The sequence below is a fragment of the Cheilinus undulatus genome, linkage group 9 (genome assembly GCF_018320785.1).
Source record: "Cheilinus undulatus linkage group 9, ASM1832078v1, whole genome shotgun sequence".
In the NCBI taxonomy this organism is placed as follows: domain Eukaryota; kingdom Metazoa; phylum Chordata; class Actinopteri; order Labriformes; family Labridae; genus Cheilinus; species Cheilinus undulatus.
In genome coordinates this window covers 40,120,560-40,133,324 of record NC_054873.1, presented here as the reverse complement: position 1 = coordinate 40,133,324, position 12,765 = coordinate 40,120,560, and the positions used below count along the sequence as shown (strand labels likewise).

The 12,765-nt window shown below is 38.2% G+C and overlaps 1 protein-coding gene across 1 annotated transcript in view; it reads right to left on the bottom strand.

Annotated features, from left to right (window-relative positions):
• spon1b (spondin 1b) overlaps window positions 1-12,765 on the bottom strand; it is a 45,792-nt gene extending 33,027 nt beyond the window's left edge. Inside the window, exons 1-6 of the mRNA XM_041795288.1 lie at window positions 11,942-12,765; window positions 10,414-10,520; window positions 6,556-6,689; window positions 6,125-6,198; window positions 2,536-2,658; window positions 2,019-2,167 (exon numbers count right to left, since the gene is read on the bottom strand). Coding sequence (XP_041651222.1) covers window positions 2,019-2,167; window positions 2,536-2,658; window positions 6,125-6,198; window positions 6,556-6,689; window positions 10,414-10,520; window positions 11,942-12,161 — 807 coding nt within the window. The 5' untranslated portion in view covers window positions 12,162-12,765. The remainder of the gene's footprint in view (window positions 1-2,018; window positions 2,168-2,535; window positions 2,659-6,124; window positions 6,199-6,555; window positions 6,690-10,413; window positions 10,521-11,941) is intronic.

The following is a 12,765-nucleotide window of genomic DNA, read 5'->3' as shown; positions in this document are numbered from 1 at the left end:
CTTGATCATGAAATACCACAAAAGGAAATTATAAGGCAATTCAAAGCTCAATCAGAAACCCCTAGCCTAGATGGCCTGCCTTTGACCTACATAAACAATTCCAGAACAAATTTATTATCCCATAGATGGAGATTCTGAGTGAGGGACTAGAAAAAGAAAGATTACTACAAAACCAAGAACTGGCTACCATCTATAGCTGTTTTTCCATCAGGGGATCTGGTTTGATTCAGTATGGTTTGGTATGGTTTGGTATGGTCTAGTACGCTAAACCCCAAAATAGTTTGTGTTTCCACAAACACCCTCACTTGGTGGGTGGTTGTAAAGGCTATAAATGTGACATCACAGTCAGTGTGAGTCTGCTGGTCCAGCCACAGAGTTGTAGAGAGGATTAGTGACAGAAATCAGTAGGGAATATGCAGTAAACGGCTTTGTTTCAGCTGAAATTGCTTTTTTAAAGAATGACTACATCTTAATTATGTTAACCGCTGTCAGTTAAAATCCTCAGCTGATGGAATACAGAAATGCTTTGAGTCGTAACGGTATGGTAATATGAGAATATACCTAGTCTAGAACAGTTTATACAACACAATATTAAAGTTTAGAGCTGTACTGTGAGAATTCACCATGTTAAAAATAAAGTAAAAGTTCAGCTAGCGTTAAAATCAAACTAGATTAAACCAGAAATCCTGGGTGCGCTGATCTCATTTTAAAATAGGCTGCAGCCCGAAGTTTTATGAGCACGTTCAACCACAGCTTATGCTATGTTTTTACAAGTTACCTAAAGTTATAAGTAGATGAATAACTATCTACAATACAGAAAATCAACTGATCTAAAGCTTCATATTCACAAAACTTTAGCATTAATTTAGTTTCAAATCCACTACAGATAGACCAGCGACCCTTTTGGGACCCTTTCCTACTTTTGCTCTATGGAAACGCAAAAAAATACATGCCGTTCCGCATCGAACTGAGCCGGACCGCTTGGTGGTGATGATTCACATTGTTTCCTGTCAATGGTAAATGTGGACTTTAAAATTTAATGTAATTGAGCTTTCTCAAAAGATCCATCTTCTTTCATTTGTATGGTATTTGTATTTTGTATGGTATTCAATAGAACCTAATAGGAATATCTTTTTAACACACTGAAACATATCGTTAGCCTCATAGCATAATTCCCCAAGTCATATTTTGAGGTTTTCAGAAAAAAAGCATATCTTGGCACACATAGGATATCTCATTTATACTGTAACAGTAAGTTCTACCAGATGCATGAACAAGTTTCTTAAAAAAGTAAAAGCCACAAAATGGACTACATAACAAATAAAAGTGACTTAATAGGTAATAATTTATAGATGTTTTAGGCACATAGAGATTATGGACTGCAACAAACACTCTGATTGGCTGAGGATATAGGCAATGAGGCACAATGAATCCTAATTCCAGCGTTACAAGAGTATAGTTAGACAGAAATCTCAATCAAGCCAAATAATAACTTTGGCAATTACGCTATGAGGCTAACAATTTGAAATTGGGTGAGACATTCATGAAATATATTAAAATTACTTACCACTTCCCTGAAGCTTAAGTTCTGACAGTTATGTACAAACCATTTCAGCTTGGTAAGGGGACAAGACAAGGGTGTCCTCTGTCCCTCTCTTACTTGCCTTGATCATCAAACCAATTCTATGTGTGGTTAGTATGTGGTGCTAACAATTAAAGGTAAAGCGCCTTTATATGCTGATGACTTATTGATTTATATCACACATCCAGATGAGTGTGGACATCATTACAAAACTGTGAAAGGACAACAGTATTATCAGTTTTGCTTGTGTTGTAAGAATATAATTAGTTGTTTGAAACTAGTTTTCAAAAACAAAATGTAGACATTTATCAATTTCTTTGCTACCAGTATTTGGTCGCTGGCTAATATGATGGTCAAAGTACATAAATACATGGAACTATTGCTGTTTTATCAAAAATACGGAAACTGCAAAAGGCTCATATCACGAGAACCCTACCCTCTGTCGAATCTCTTCCTCCATCTTAATAGGGGAGCCAAACTCGGCAACCTGACGGACACCCTCACTTGCATAGCCACCGTATTCCCATAGCACGTAACCTCTAGAGTGAGATGCACCAATCAGAGCTGACCAGTGGTTGGCTCTTCCTTGAAGACAAAAGACACAGAGAGGAATTTAGGTTCGAGTGATAACAATTCTCACAAATCCATTTATAGGCATAAATCAGCTGAACACTAGCTGATTGACTGAATAGCTTGCTGGTTGCCTGTTGTCTGTATTCAGTGTTTCGAAGGAAAAAAAATGAGCCCTGTATCAGACTAATTTGCTGTTTTATCCAATACTGTTCAACTGATTTACTCAGATGCTTTATGAACATGTTTTCCTTTTCTTGCTTACTCCTATCCTGCCAGTTCAATATTCACTTTACTTGGAAGCAGCAGTGTTGTTCCTGAAAACAGTTTCATTTTCATTTCACAGGGATAAACTGCAACACATTCTGTTTTTGTTGACTCACTTGGGAAGTCCTTTGGATGTACTTTCTCAGACCAGTTGCCATAGAAGGTGAGCCTATACTTGGCTGTTCCACAAGCACAGCATTCCATAGCTGGAGCTCCTGTGCCCTCCTCAAAAATGCGCTCTAGGGAAAGATGACATTAACATGAGTTTATCATAAATTCTAAACACTCTACCACATTACCAACTCTTGTGTTAGTTCAGTTCCTGTCTCTCCAAAATGTTACACAACCTACTTATCACCCTCAGCTTGCTCCCTGCTACTCTCTGCACCTACAGGTCATCAGTCATCAGCATGTACACCAATCAGCTGTCAATAATTTCCTGCCATTTTTTGTGCTCTTTCCAGGCCCTCCCACTTGTTAAGTTTGGGCCTTTCTGCCCGAACACTCAAGCTCAGAGGTGATTTCACAGGAAGACTATGGCAAGTACATGGGTAATACGTCACTGGTAAATTTGGTTTGTTTGGACTAATGATCAAATTTTCTTCTTATCAATCCATTTCTTGTATATTTGCAAGTTTCCAACTCTCACTTATCCATATGTGCCTGTTTCCCCTGTCTTTCTCCTTCATCCTTCAATGATCAAAGTTATTTTGATTATTGATGCATAACAAACTAATTCTCTAAACTTGGTGAACTATATACAGTAGTTAAATGGCAATGGCCAATGGACTTAAACTTTTATAGCACTTTTCTATTCATCTGACTACTCAGAGCGGCTTTACACCCCAGGCCACATATACCCATTCATATCCTTTCACTCCATTCACTCCACATTGGCACACTGGTGGCAGAGGTTATGATGGAGCATTTGCCATCAGTATTAGCTCATACCAATCCCTAGTCATGCTGTTTTGTCTGACAGGATGATCAGATGTCTTTGATTAATTTTATTGAAAACCATTCCAAAGTACCAAAATATGTGTGTGAGACCATGGAAAATCTCTGAACAGCTTAGAGGTTTTATCACTCTGCAGGAAACATTATAAACAAGTTAGGCTTCTAATGTGAATGGACAGGACAAAAACTTATCCCATGAAAAGTATAAAAATAAAATACACTGATGATTGTATTTTAAAGAGTTGACTAACCCAGTTGTAAATAGTTATTGAACTATTGCAAGGAGAGTCAGGTCTCTTACGTTTTATTCCATTTTGTGCCCACCCAGTCTAAAAACACTATTCACTATTGAAACATGCCTGTTCTGGACTGATAAAAAATAAACCATATTTTTTTATTTTTGATCATTTATTTAAAACCTTTCCGCAAGGTTTATCAAATCATGCAACAGTTACCATATAACAATTGTGTATTACAAAGACGATAATCTTTTATGGCTTCATATTGTGGTTTCAATTTTAAATTGTCACTAGTAGATACAGTTAATTAAAGTTAGTTAAAATGGCTAAGCAGCAGTATTTGATATCTTGTGTTTAAATCAGTTTTTTATTTTTGCTGCCCTGAAAAAGTCTCTATGCCTACCTATCCCCTTGAGCCACCCCAGTTTTAATCAGTAAGAAGCAAAGCTTTCCATTTCATCACTTTAGTTGTAGCTATGTTCATAGTATAGAAAGTAATCAAGAAGAGAAAAAAAGCTCTAAATCACAATGGCACTTTCTATTGTACAAACAAACAGTAGGTTTCAGCATTGTGTATTTCATCAATTTGTTTATTCATTAAGCCCATACTCCTATGCCTGTGCAGGGTGTAGCATATTGGAAAAAAATAATTTAAGGCTTACTGTGCAGGTATTACTTTCACTGGCATTTTCTTTTGTTTTCTGTAGTTTATTATGATTACTTCACCCCCAGCAGTTAAACACAACTCTTCTTCCTATGTGCAATTATTTTGCCAATATCTACAGAAAACTAAAGTGTAATCTCAGCCTCCACACAATAAGAAAATGCAGTTGAGGGAGGGGCTGCACAGACAGACATGTATCATTTTCATGCTTTTATTGATCTGAAGTGAGAGCTTGAAAACTGCACAGAAAAGCAAGACTCAATTTGTCAGTCAAATGTTTTTTGTTTTGTATTGTTTTTTTTAACTGTAGAAAATCACCTATGCATTAACTATGAGGTTACCTTAGATTGTCAAAATGGATCTTACATCTGGCAGGAAATGCAAGCTTTAATCTGAAGGGTTACTGAATTGTATCCTGTTTTAAATGTGAATTGTTATGAAAATAGTAAAACTGATAACCATAAAACTGGCCAATCAAGCACATTTTTGTCTTGCTTCCACCAATACAGTGGCAAAAAGGTAAGACTGCAAAATTTAGAAAACAAATAAAATAAACACACAGAACAGGACTCCAGCAGCTTCTCTTGAGAGGCCAGTAACATTTTAAGGAAGTAATAAGGAGGGTGATCAGGTCACTAGTGACAAAAACTTTGTAAAAGGTTGGAAAACAGAAAACTAGACGACTGAAAAAAGCAGTCTTCAAATAACATAGCAGTGTTCATGCAAAAATCAGAAATACTGGCCTCTGTCCATCATTGTTTTGCATACAAGGGTCAAGGGCATAAGTATAGTATACATCACATCAAACTATTCAGCAGAGAATTTTACTTACATCTTAATCATAGCTAGAAGAGTAAGCAAACTGAAAAAATAATAGCTTATTTGCCTTGCATATGGGGGTCTGGAGGCTCGACATAAACGACTATTTGTCTGAGTAGTTTTCATGTGTCAACACAATTCATTTACTGCTCCAAATCGCATCATAGCCTCCCAGACCCTGAATTGTAAATAACAAACATGTTTGATATTTATGATTCTAGGTCGTAGTGCGGCTGACGGAGTACCCACAACAACCAATGAGAGCAAGCACACCGGTATTGTCACCAGATGAATCATTCGTACTTTCACCGCTCACAACCATGAACACCACTGTACCTTAATTCAAGCCAGGATTTCGTCCTGAATCTTTCCCCTGTTTTATGATTGTTGTTGCACCTGTAACACATGCCAAGACAGCCTGCTGTGGAGAGACAGCAAGACGGTATCGACAGACATCCGTGTTTTGTTTTTTTCTCTGAAGTCACGTGATCACGTGAGGTCGTAGGCAGGTCGGCAGGTGTGTGGTCTCCAGTGATCTGACAGTCTGGCTGAGTCATCTAGTGTGTGCGTTCAGAGGATTAAGGATGAAAAATCTTTGGAAATTGTCCTGAAGTCTGTGGTCTCTCACGGTTTTAAAATCATTTCAGATTAAAAAATAGTCTAGTGTGTGGCCGGCCTTACTGAGAATTATAAACCACATACTTGAACTACTTGTCTCACAGACAAAAAATACAAACCCATCAATCCTTTTTATCCTGAATCAAAAACCTATTTGTCTGTAAGTAGAATGATCTGGGGGACTCATCATTTGTCATAACTGTGAAGGACATATATGTGTCTAATCCTATGCCAAAAATATAAATTAAATATTGGAATATTTGAGGTCCCCAATATGAAACAATCATTATACACACTTAAAAAGTCTTTCAAGTCCACCAGTCTGGTAATTAGATGCATCTGTCCTTTCTTTGCATAAAAGATGCACAGATAGGTGACCTATAGGGGTTGTTGGACTGTTCTCATTACCTTTTTCACACAGTCGAATAGTGAGGGAGCCTTCTTCCTGGAAATAAATGATTCTCTTCTGGACAATGCTCGCCCTGGAGACAAGGGGATAGGCATAATGAAAAGGGCAGAAATGCAAATTACTTCAAGTTTGAGAGAACACCTTTCTTTAAGCTTTGTTCAGTTTGACTGCTTTGGCTGCTTATTCTAGTGCAAATGAAAGCCTAATTTTTTTCCTAATGTAATTATCACGTAAAAGAAAACAGTTCATGAGCATATTACCAAAATGCACTTTTCTAGCAAGAGGTGTACAGCGATTAAACTTCCTCTTCCTCCTCTCATCTATGCAATTTAAACTACAGTCAGGAAAGTTATTAGGGGGGTTTTCAGCTAAATATTTTGCTGTAAAATAAGGCCCTTTCCTAGTACTATCTATATAAAAAAAGACTCACTTTAGTATGACACAGCCAGATCCAGTAGATGGTGCTGTCCAAAACACCTGTATTCTTGTACGTCTACGAGGTGTACTCTCTGTCACTGCAGGAGCACAGTTAGTCATGAATTGTGTGTCCTCTTCATCAATGATCTAGAAATAAAAGGAAAGCAAGATTGAGTTATTTAAACTGAAAAATAAATTGAGGGGATGCAAGGGAAGCCTTCAGACTTCTTCATGATTGTTCTTCTAGCAGTGATAAATGAGTGTTTTATTGACAACAGGTGAATCAGCTGCACAGTGGGAGGGGGATAGTCAACTGCTGGAGAGAAGTTGGGTTTGAAGGGCAGTTATTGTATCCTATGATAGAGTAAACAGCAGTGCATGGCGAGGAGAATGAGGGGAGAGGTGGACCACTGTGTCAGGAGGATAACAGAAAAGACAACTACACAGTACACCAACATGCTTTGTGCTGTGTGTACAATAGGGCCCTTACAATCCAGATTCAACATCATGGATTTCTACTTTTTTAGCATGAAAAGTCAAACTAATAATGCCTGCCTGTGTTCAAGACAGTCTTGGTTCAAAGTTAAGACCAAAGTTCAGCTCTAAGTTCTTAAACAGGCTCCAAGTAAATAATTATGTCCAGTTTTAATCAAGCTCAATTGCAAACACTAAAAATGAAGTTACTCAAATGACAAGCCTTTTCATAAAAAAATAATAACAAAACTTGAGTTTTTGACACCAGGCTCTAAGTAAAGACTGTCAAGTCCAATATCAACACAAGCAAATCCGATGCTTGGCCCCCAGAGAGGACCGAAAGGTTTTTCTAAGAAATTTGAATCAAGACATAACACAAAACAGGGATGTACAAATTGAACACTGTGGAAGCTCAAGTGAAATGTTTAATATGCTTTGTATTTCATTCTTTTTCTAAATATACTTTTACAAGTTAAGACACTGTTTAAGGGCATTGTAGTCAAATGATATGTAGTGTAAGTAGTGTTATTTGGACAAGATGTATGAAACTGTGACATTCTAGTCATGACCTCTATTAAAATCAAGAAACTTCAAAGACAGGCACATTAACATTTCAAGCCACTTTAGTGCACCAGAGGTAGGAGAGTATGCCTGAGACAGACAAAGACAGAGAGGGAGTGTAAAGAAGCTGGCCAGAGATTGTTCATTTTCTTTGCAAAGGCTGGCATGTCACTGTGTTTTCTTTCTTTGTCAGTCCCCCTTAAAAACCTCACATGATGAGACACAAAACACTGATGCAGTATGTAATATTGAGTCTAGTAGCATTTAACAGGACAAACTTGGTAAAAATGAAACATAATATTTATAAGCTGTCATCTTGCTGAGAGAAAGCAGGTGAGGGAACATGTTTTCATAAACTTCACAAATATTTAGTCCAAAAACATGATTATAGCCATAAAGATCCATAGACTACTGTTATACAATTTAAATTTTCTGCGGTTTCTCTCACTGGTCCATTGTATTTCCTATGAAATTGTTTATTTTGGGTATGCCTTGATAGGCGTTTGACTAATTTTGCCAGGACTGCTAAGTGGTTTAAAGTTATATTTAGTCTAACATATTTCTTGTATTGTAATTCTAAAGGGTATATCCCAACCAAAAGTAAGATCCCAGGCTAATCAGTGCTGATTTGAAAAAAGAAAAAAACAAAACAAAAGATAATGTCTCATGTCTGCTCATCTCTCCACTTATCCAAACAAGTCCTGCTTGTCTCCCAGAGCAATAACATTTTTCTGGCCAAGATAAATACGAGCCTGGTCCCACACTCACACAAGAAAGACTGGGAAAAACACACATGCAGACTGTCACGTATACCCACATGTTCAATCTGTACATATCAGCACAAATATACATTTCCAAGCAGACCATGACAACAGGCTCAGGGGGACCGTGATACTTCCACACACAAAAGCACACTTAAAGACTTGTTCTTTTACATCAGACAAGGAAGAGGCCATTTGGGGAAGGTATTGAAGGCTTGTCAGTGTTTCTGTGATGTATACCTTCAGTCTTTGTGTGAGGATGATGCCCAGTGTAAAGAGCTTTAAGAGTTAGTTAGACTAGGAAGGCACCAGATAAATGAAGTCAGTTTACCATGATTGCTAAAGAAAAAAAAAAAAAAGGACAGCGGCTCTCAGTTGTGTTTTAGTGAAACAGCAGGCAGGCACATTCCAGGGCAGCTGCCAAAAACAACCTCATACCAGAGAGGAAGAAGAGAGTACAGCTATAAGAGCAACCACAACTGGACTCATTTGGCCCTTCTTCTCTTGCATATTATGATCATGACATTACAAAATGAGCAACATAGCTTAATAAGGAATTGTAGTCCAAAAATTCTTTGTCATATTACAAACTATTGCATCGACACCTATATAAAAGAAGCTAGGTGTGATGGATTGATGTCATATCCATAAAAAACCCCTATCTAAACTAGCATAAATGGGGAAAGTTATTAATAGTCACATTTATCAAGGTAACTACTTTCTATGAATACAGGCATTCACACTGTTTTTTGCTCGAACAAATTCCCTGGTCTCTAGTCTTATTCAAGACCATGTAACAAACTGTCTGTTGTGTCATTAACCTTCCTGTCGGGAGGTGGCATTGCTACCCCCAGCATGACTGTGCAATTTGAGCTGCAGATATAGCCCTTACCAACCGATGACAATGCAAGTAAACATAAAGACCACCAGTCCATAGTTCACCAGCCCTCCTTTAACAGAACAAAAACAGAAAATCCCTCTCAACTTAAAAAAGTCACAATAAACTGAAGGCATTTGCATTGTGATAAAATCTGTTGAAATTTTCAGTGTAAATATGTCTTCTGATCTGAGTATTTGGCTTAGGCCAACACAGTGCAGCACTGCCAAAATATGATGTGAATTACATCATGTTTGAAATCTTATATCATGCATGGTGATCATCTATGTTTACTTACTTGTACAGCACATGTTGCTGCTGCCTACTCTCAATAATTTGAATAATGTGAAACTGGGGGCAAGAATGTATACAGCGTTTCCTGCATGCTAGTACTTGTATGTGATTACAAAAAGCAAAACTGAAATCATAGCTGCATGCCATTGCTTTTTCCTACTTTAAGGTGGGAAAAGAAATACCTCATAAAGTCAGGTTTTGCATCTATATTGGAAATGCAGATGCCCACATAAGGCAGAATTCTCTAATCTTAGCAAGGTTATGCTTGATCTGCTAATCTATTCTGTATATTGATAACTGTAGATTTTATCAGCAATCAAATTTAAATAGTTTAGTTAAGGTTGACTCACACTCATTGTTCAATATACATGCAGGAAAAGTAGCAGTGCTAAAAATCTTGATAAAGGGGGTGCTGGAGCTATTAAGAAATCCTATCTCTTTCTGTCAAACTATTTTCTGTATAAACACAACTTCCTGCTCTGTTTATGAATCTGACAAGGATCAGCATGTGAAAACACAGGTACAAATATGTGTTCCTGTTTACATGAAGCAGGAGATTAACTGAGGGACTGTGGTTCATGACTCTGTAATGCACAGTGTGAGCTGTATAACTGCTGGACCAAACATCTCACAAATCTCTCCTCACTCTGTTTATCTCTTTCCTCTGTCGTCCCCTATTTTCACTTCTGTTCTATTTTAGTTGAGAAAGTATCTGCTGCTCTATTACTAACTAGCTTTTAAACAGCAGAGCTGCACAATTCAAATTTGCTTTTCTTCTCCAGCACATTAATCCAGGGATATATTAAAGATATATTAAAACCCATAACCAGAATGTGCTTTGTATTTCATATTTTTCAACTATGCTGTAATCTTTTCTTTCTTCTGCAGATCTACTCATATTTACCTGGAATTGGCCTGTGTAGTCATCATCTGTGATGCCCTCTCGGCCCTCCTTTAATGCGATGAGGGTGAAGCCTCTAAAATAAGCAGGGCTGGTTGCCAGGAGGAGCACTAGAGGAGATAGATTGTTTTTTATAAAGAGACAGAAAAGAGAGGCTCTACACTGAAACACAATTATAAATGATGTAGTAGTAGTAAGTAGAAGGACTCCTGGATGATGCAAGGAAAATACACATGTAGGTAGCATTTTACTGAGTGATGGCTGTAGAGAGGTAGAAACTCACACTAGAATAATACACACACAGAAGAAAGCCATAAGGGGGACAAGTCAAAAAACTGAGCATTTTATCCAGCTTACTCTTGTGTCTACACCTTGCATTTCTTACAAGCCATGTTCAGAAATTGCTTGTTTTTCCAAAATTAGACCTAATGCCACTTCATTTTTGATGTAGCTTGGGATTTTTTCCCTTTTGGGTGCCTCTTTCACAGGTCTCTCATAGTTAAAAAAATAAGTAAGAGATCATGACATACCACATCCCACCAAAAGTAATATTAACAGATGGATTTTAACAGGGATCAATGTGTCGGAAGCCCCTCAGGACAATAAAATGGAAGGCCATTGTTACCATTATATAAGTTGAGATTTTTATCATCTCAGTTGAAAAACAGCTAGTTTTTCTCAATAAGAATCTCACAGTGTGATCTTCCGCGCAAGCCGTCTCTTTTTCACAAGGTTTGTATGTGTGTCTTCTAACTTGCAGGAGGAGTAAATGAAGGTCAACCATCATGTCAAGTAACTGTCATTAGCTACCTGGAGGATCTAGAAGAGGGAGACTGGCTGCTCAGTTTCCTGATGGATGCAGCTTCTCTTTTATTATCATTATTGTTATCAATATCATAAAACTCTGTCCATTACCAGTGATTCGGGGTTTTAAGATTCATTACATTAATCTTGATTAAGGTCTACAATTGGGACACTTTTTTTTTTTTTTAAATTGTTATTGGTCACCTGTTTCCTGTCCCTTTCAGAACACTTGGTTAAGCCACTGCAGTATCTCCTAGTAGCAACAGTGATGTATTTAGTCCACCACTTCTCCCTAAAGTCTCATTTTACTTTAAAAAACTCAGACAGGTCAGTGGACAAGTCAAACGTCATCTGCACATTGTGCATTCAAATAACTACCCTTTTACTGCCCCCCTTTTTTCCTATTTAATCCATAACACGTTCATGTTGTCTCCGAGCTACCTATAAATGCAGGTCTGTATCCAAAGTCAACCAATCTTAGTTCAAAAACAGTAGAAATAAAATCCAAAACAACACAAACACATTCTGAAGTTCGAAACAGTGGAATTTCTAAATGTGATTGAAAAGGATGCGATAAATCGCGATTAAAAATTTTAATTTTTTACCCACTACCAATGTAAATAGTAAGGGCTGAACTACCACTCTGGGGGGAAAAATAGAGTCCAAAGGTCCTGTTTTTGAATAACGGTTGCACATCCACTTGATGCACTTATGACTGAAAAACTACCTCTGTACTTGTGACCAGGCTGGTAGGTTTCCGGGTCGCCTTCCACTCTGAGCCTAAATTCATGGTGGCCATCCCTTCTGGTTCCCTGAGTCTGCGCCCGAAGGATCCGCCCGCAGTATCCGTCCGACCTGCCTCCAGAGGACTCCTCAACGAAAACCACGGCGTAGCACACAAAACTCGAGAGGAACGAGTACTGCAGAAGATTTATAAACAGTCCCATCTCAGAGCCCAAAAGTGCTTTCTCACAGTTAGTTCAGTTAAAGTAAAACCACAAAGAAAAGGTGAAACTGCGGACAGCGAGTCAGCCCGATCCTGGAAATCAAATCCTGAACACCAACCAAACTATAACAGCGTCACTCTCGGTATAAGGTAGGGAAGAGGAAATGAGTCCATTATCCTGCACTGTGGAAAACTATACTGGTGTTCACGAAGTTGAAGCGGATGACTAGGAGAAGAAGACAGCAGGCGCTGCCGTTTCCACTGTGTTGTGTTCATAAAGAACCAGCAGAGTGAGTGTTGAATAAGGCTATTGGGCACGCCGCTGTCTCCTTGAAGTACACCGAGGGAAGTTCCAGTCTGGCGATCCGCGGTTAAATACCAGCACACAGTCTCATACCCGCCCTTTGTGGCTGTGTGGATGTCACTGTGGACAAATGGCCTACGGTTCTCGGCGTTGAATTTTTTTTTTCTGTCAACTTATCCGTCAAACTAGGCGGCACATATCAAGCACTTCATACATTTAATTTGGTCCAGGTCATGTGAATCAATTGGTGATTTTTCGGCATGGACAGCATGTGTACTTGATGGAGGTACTTTTTTCTCTA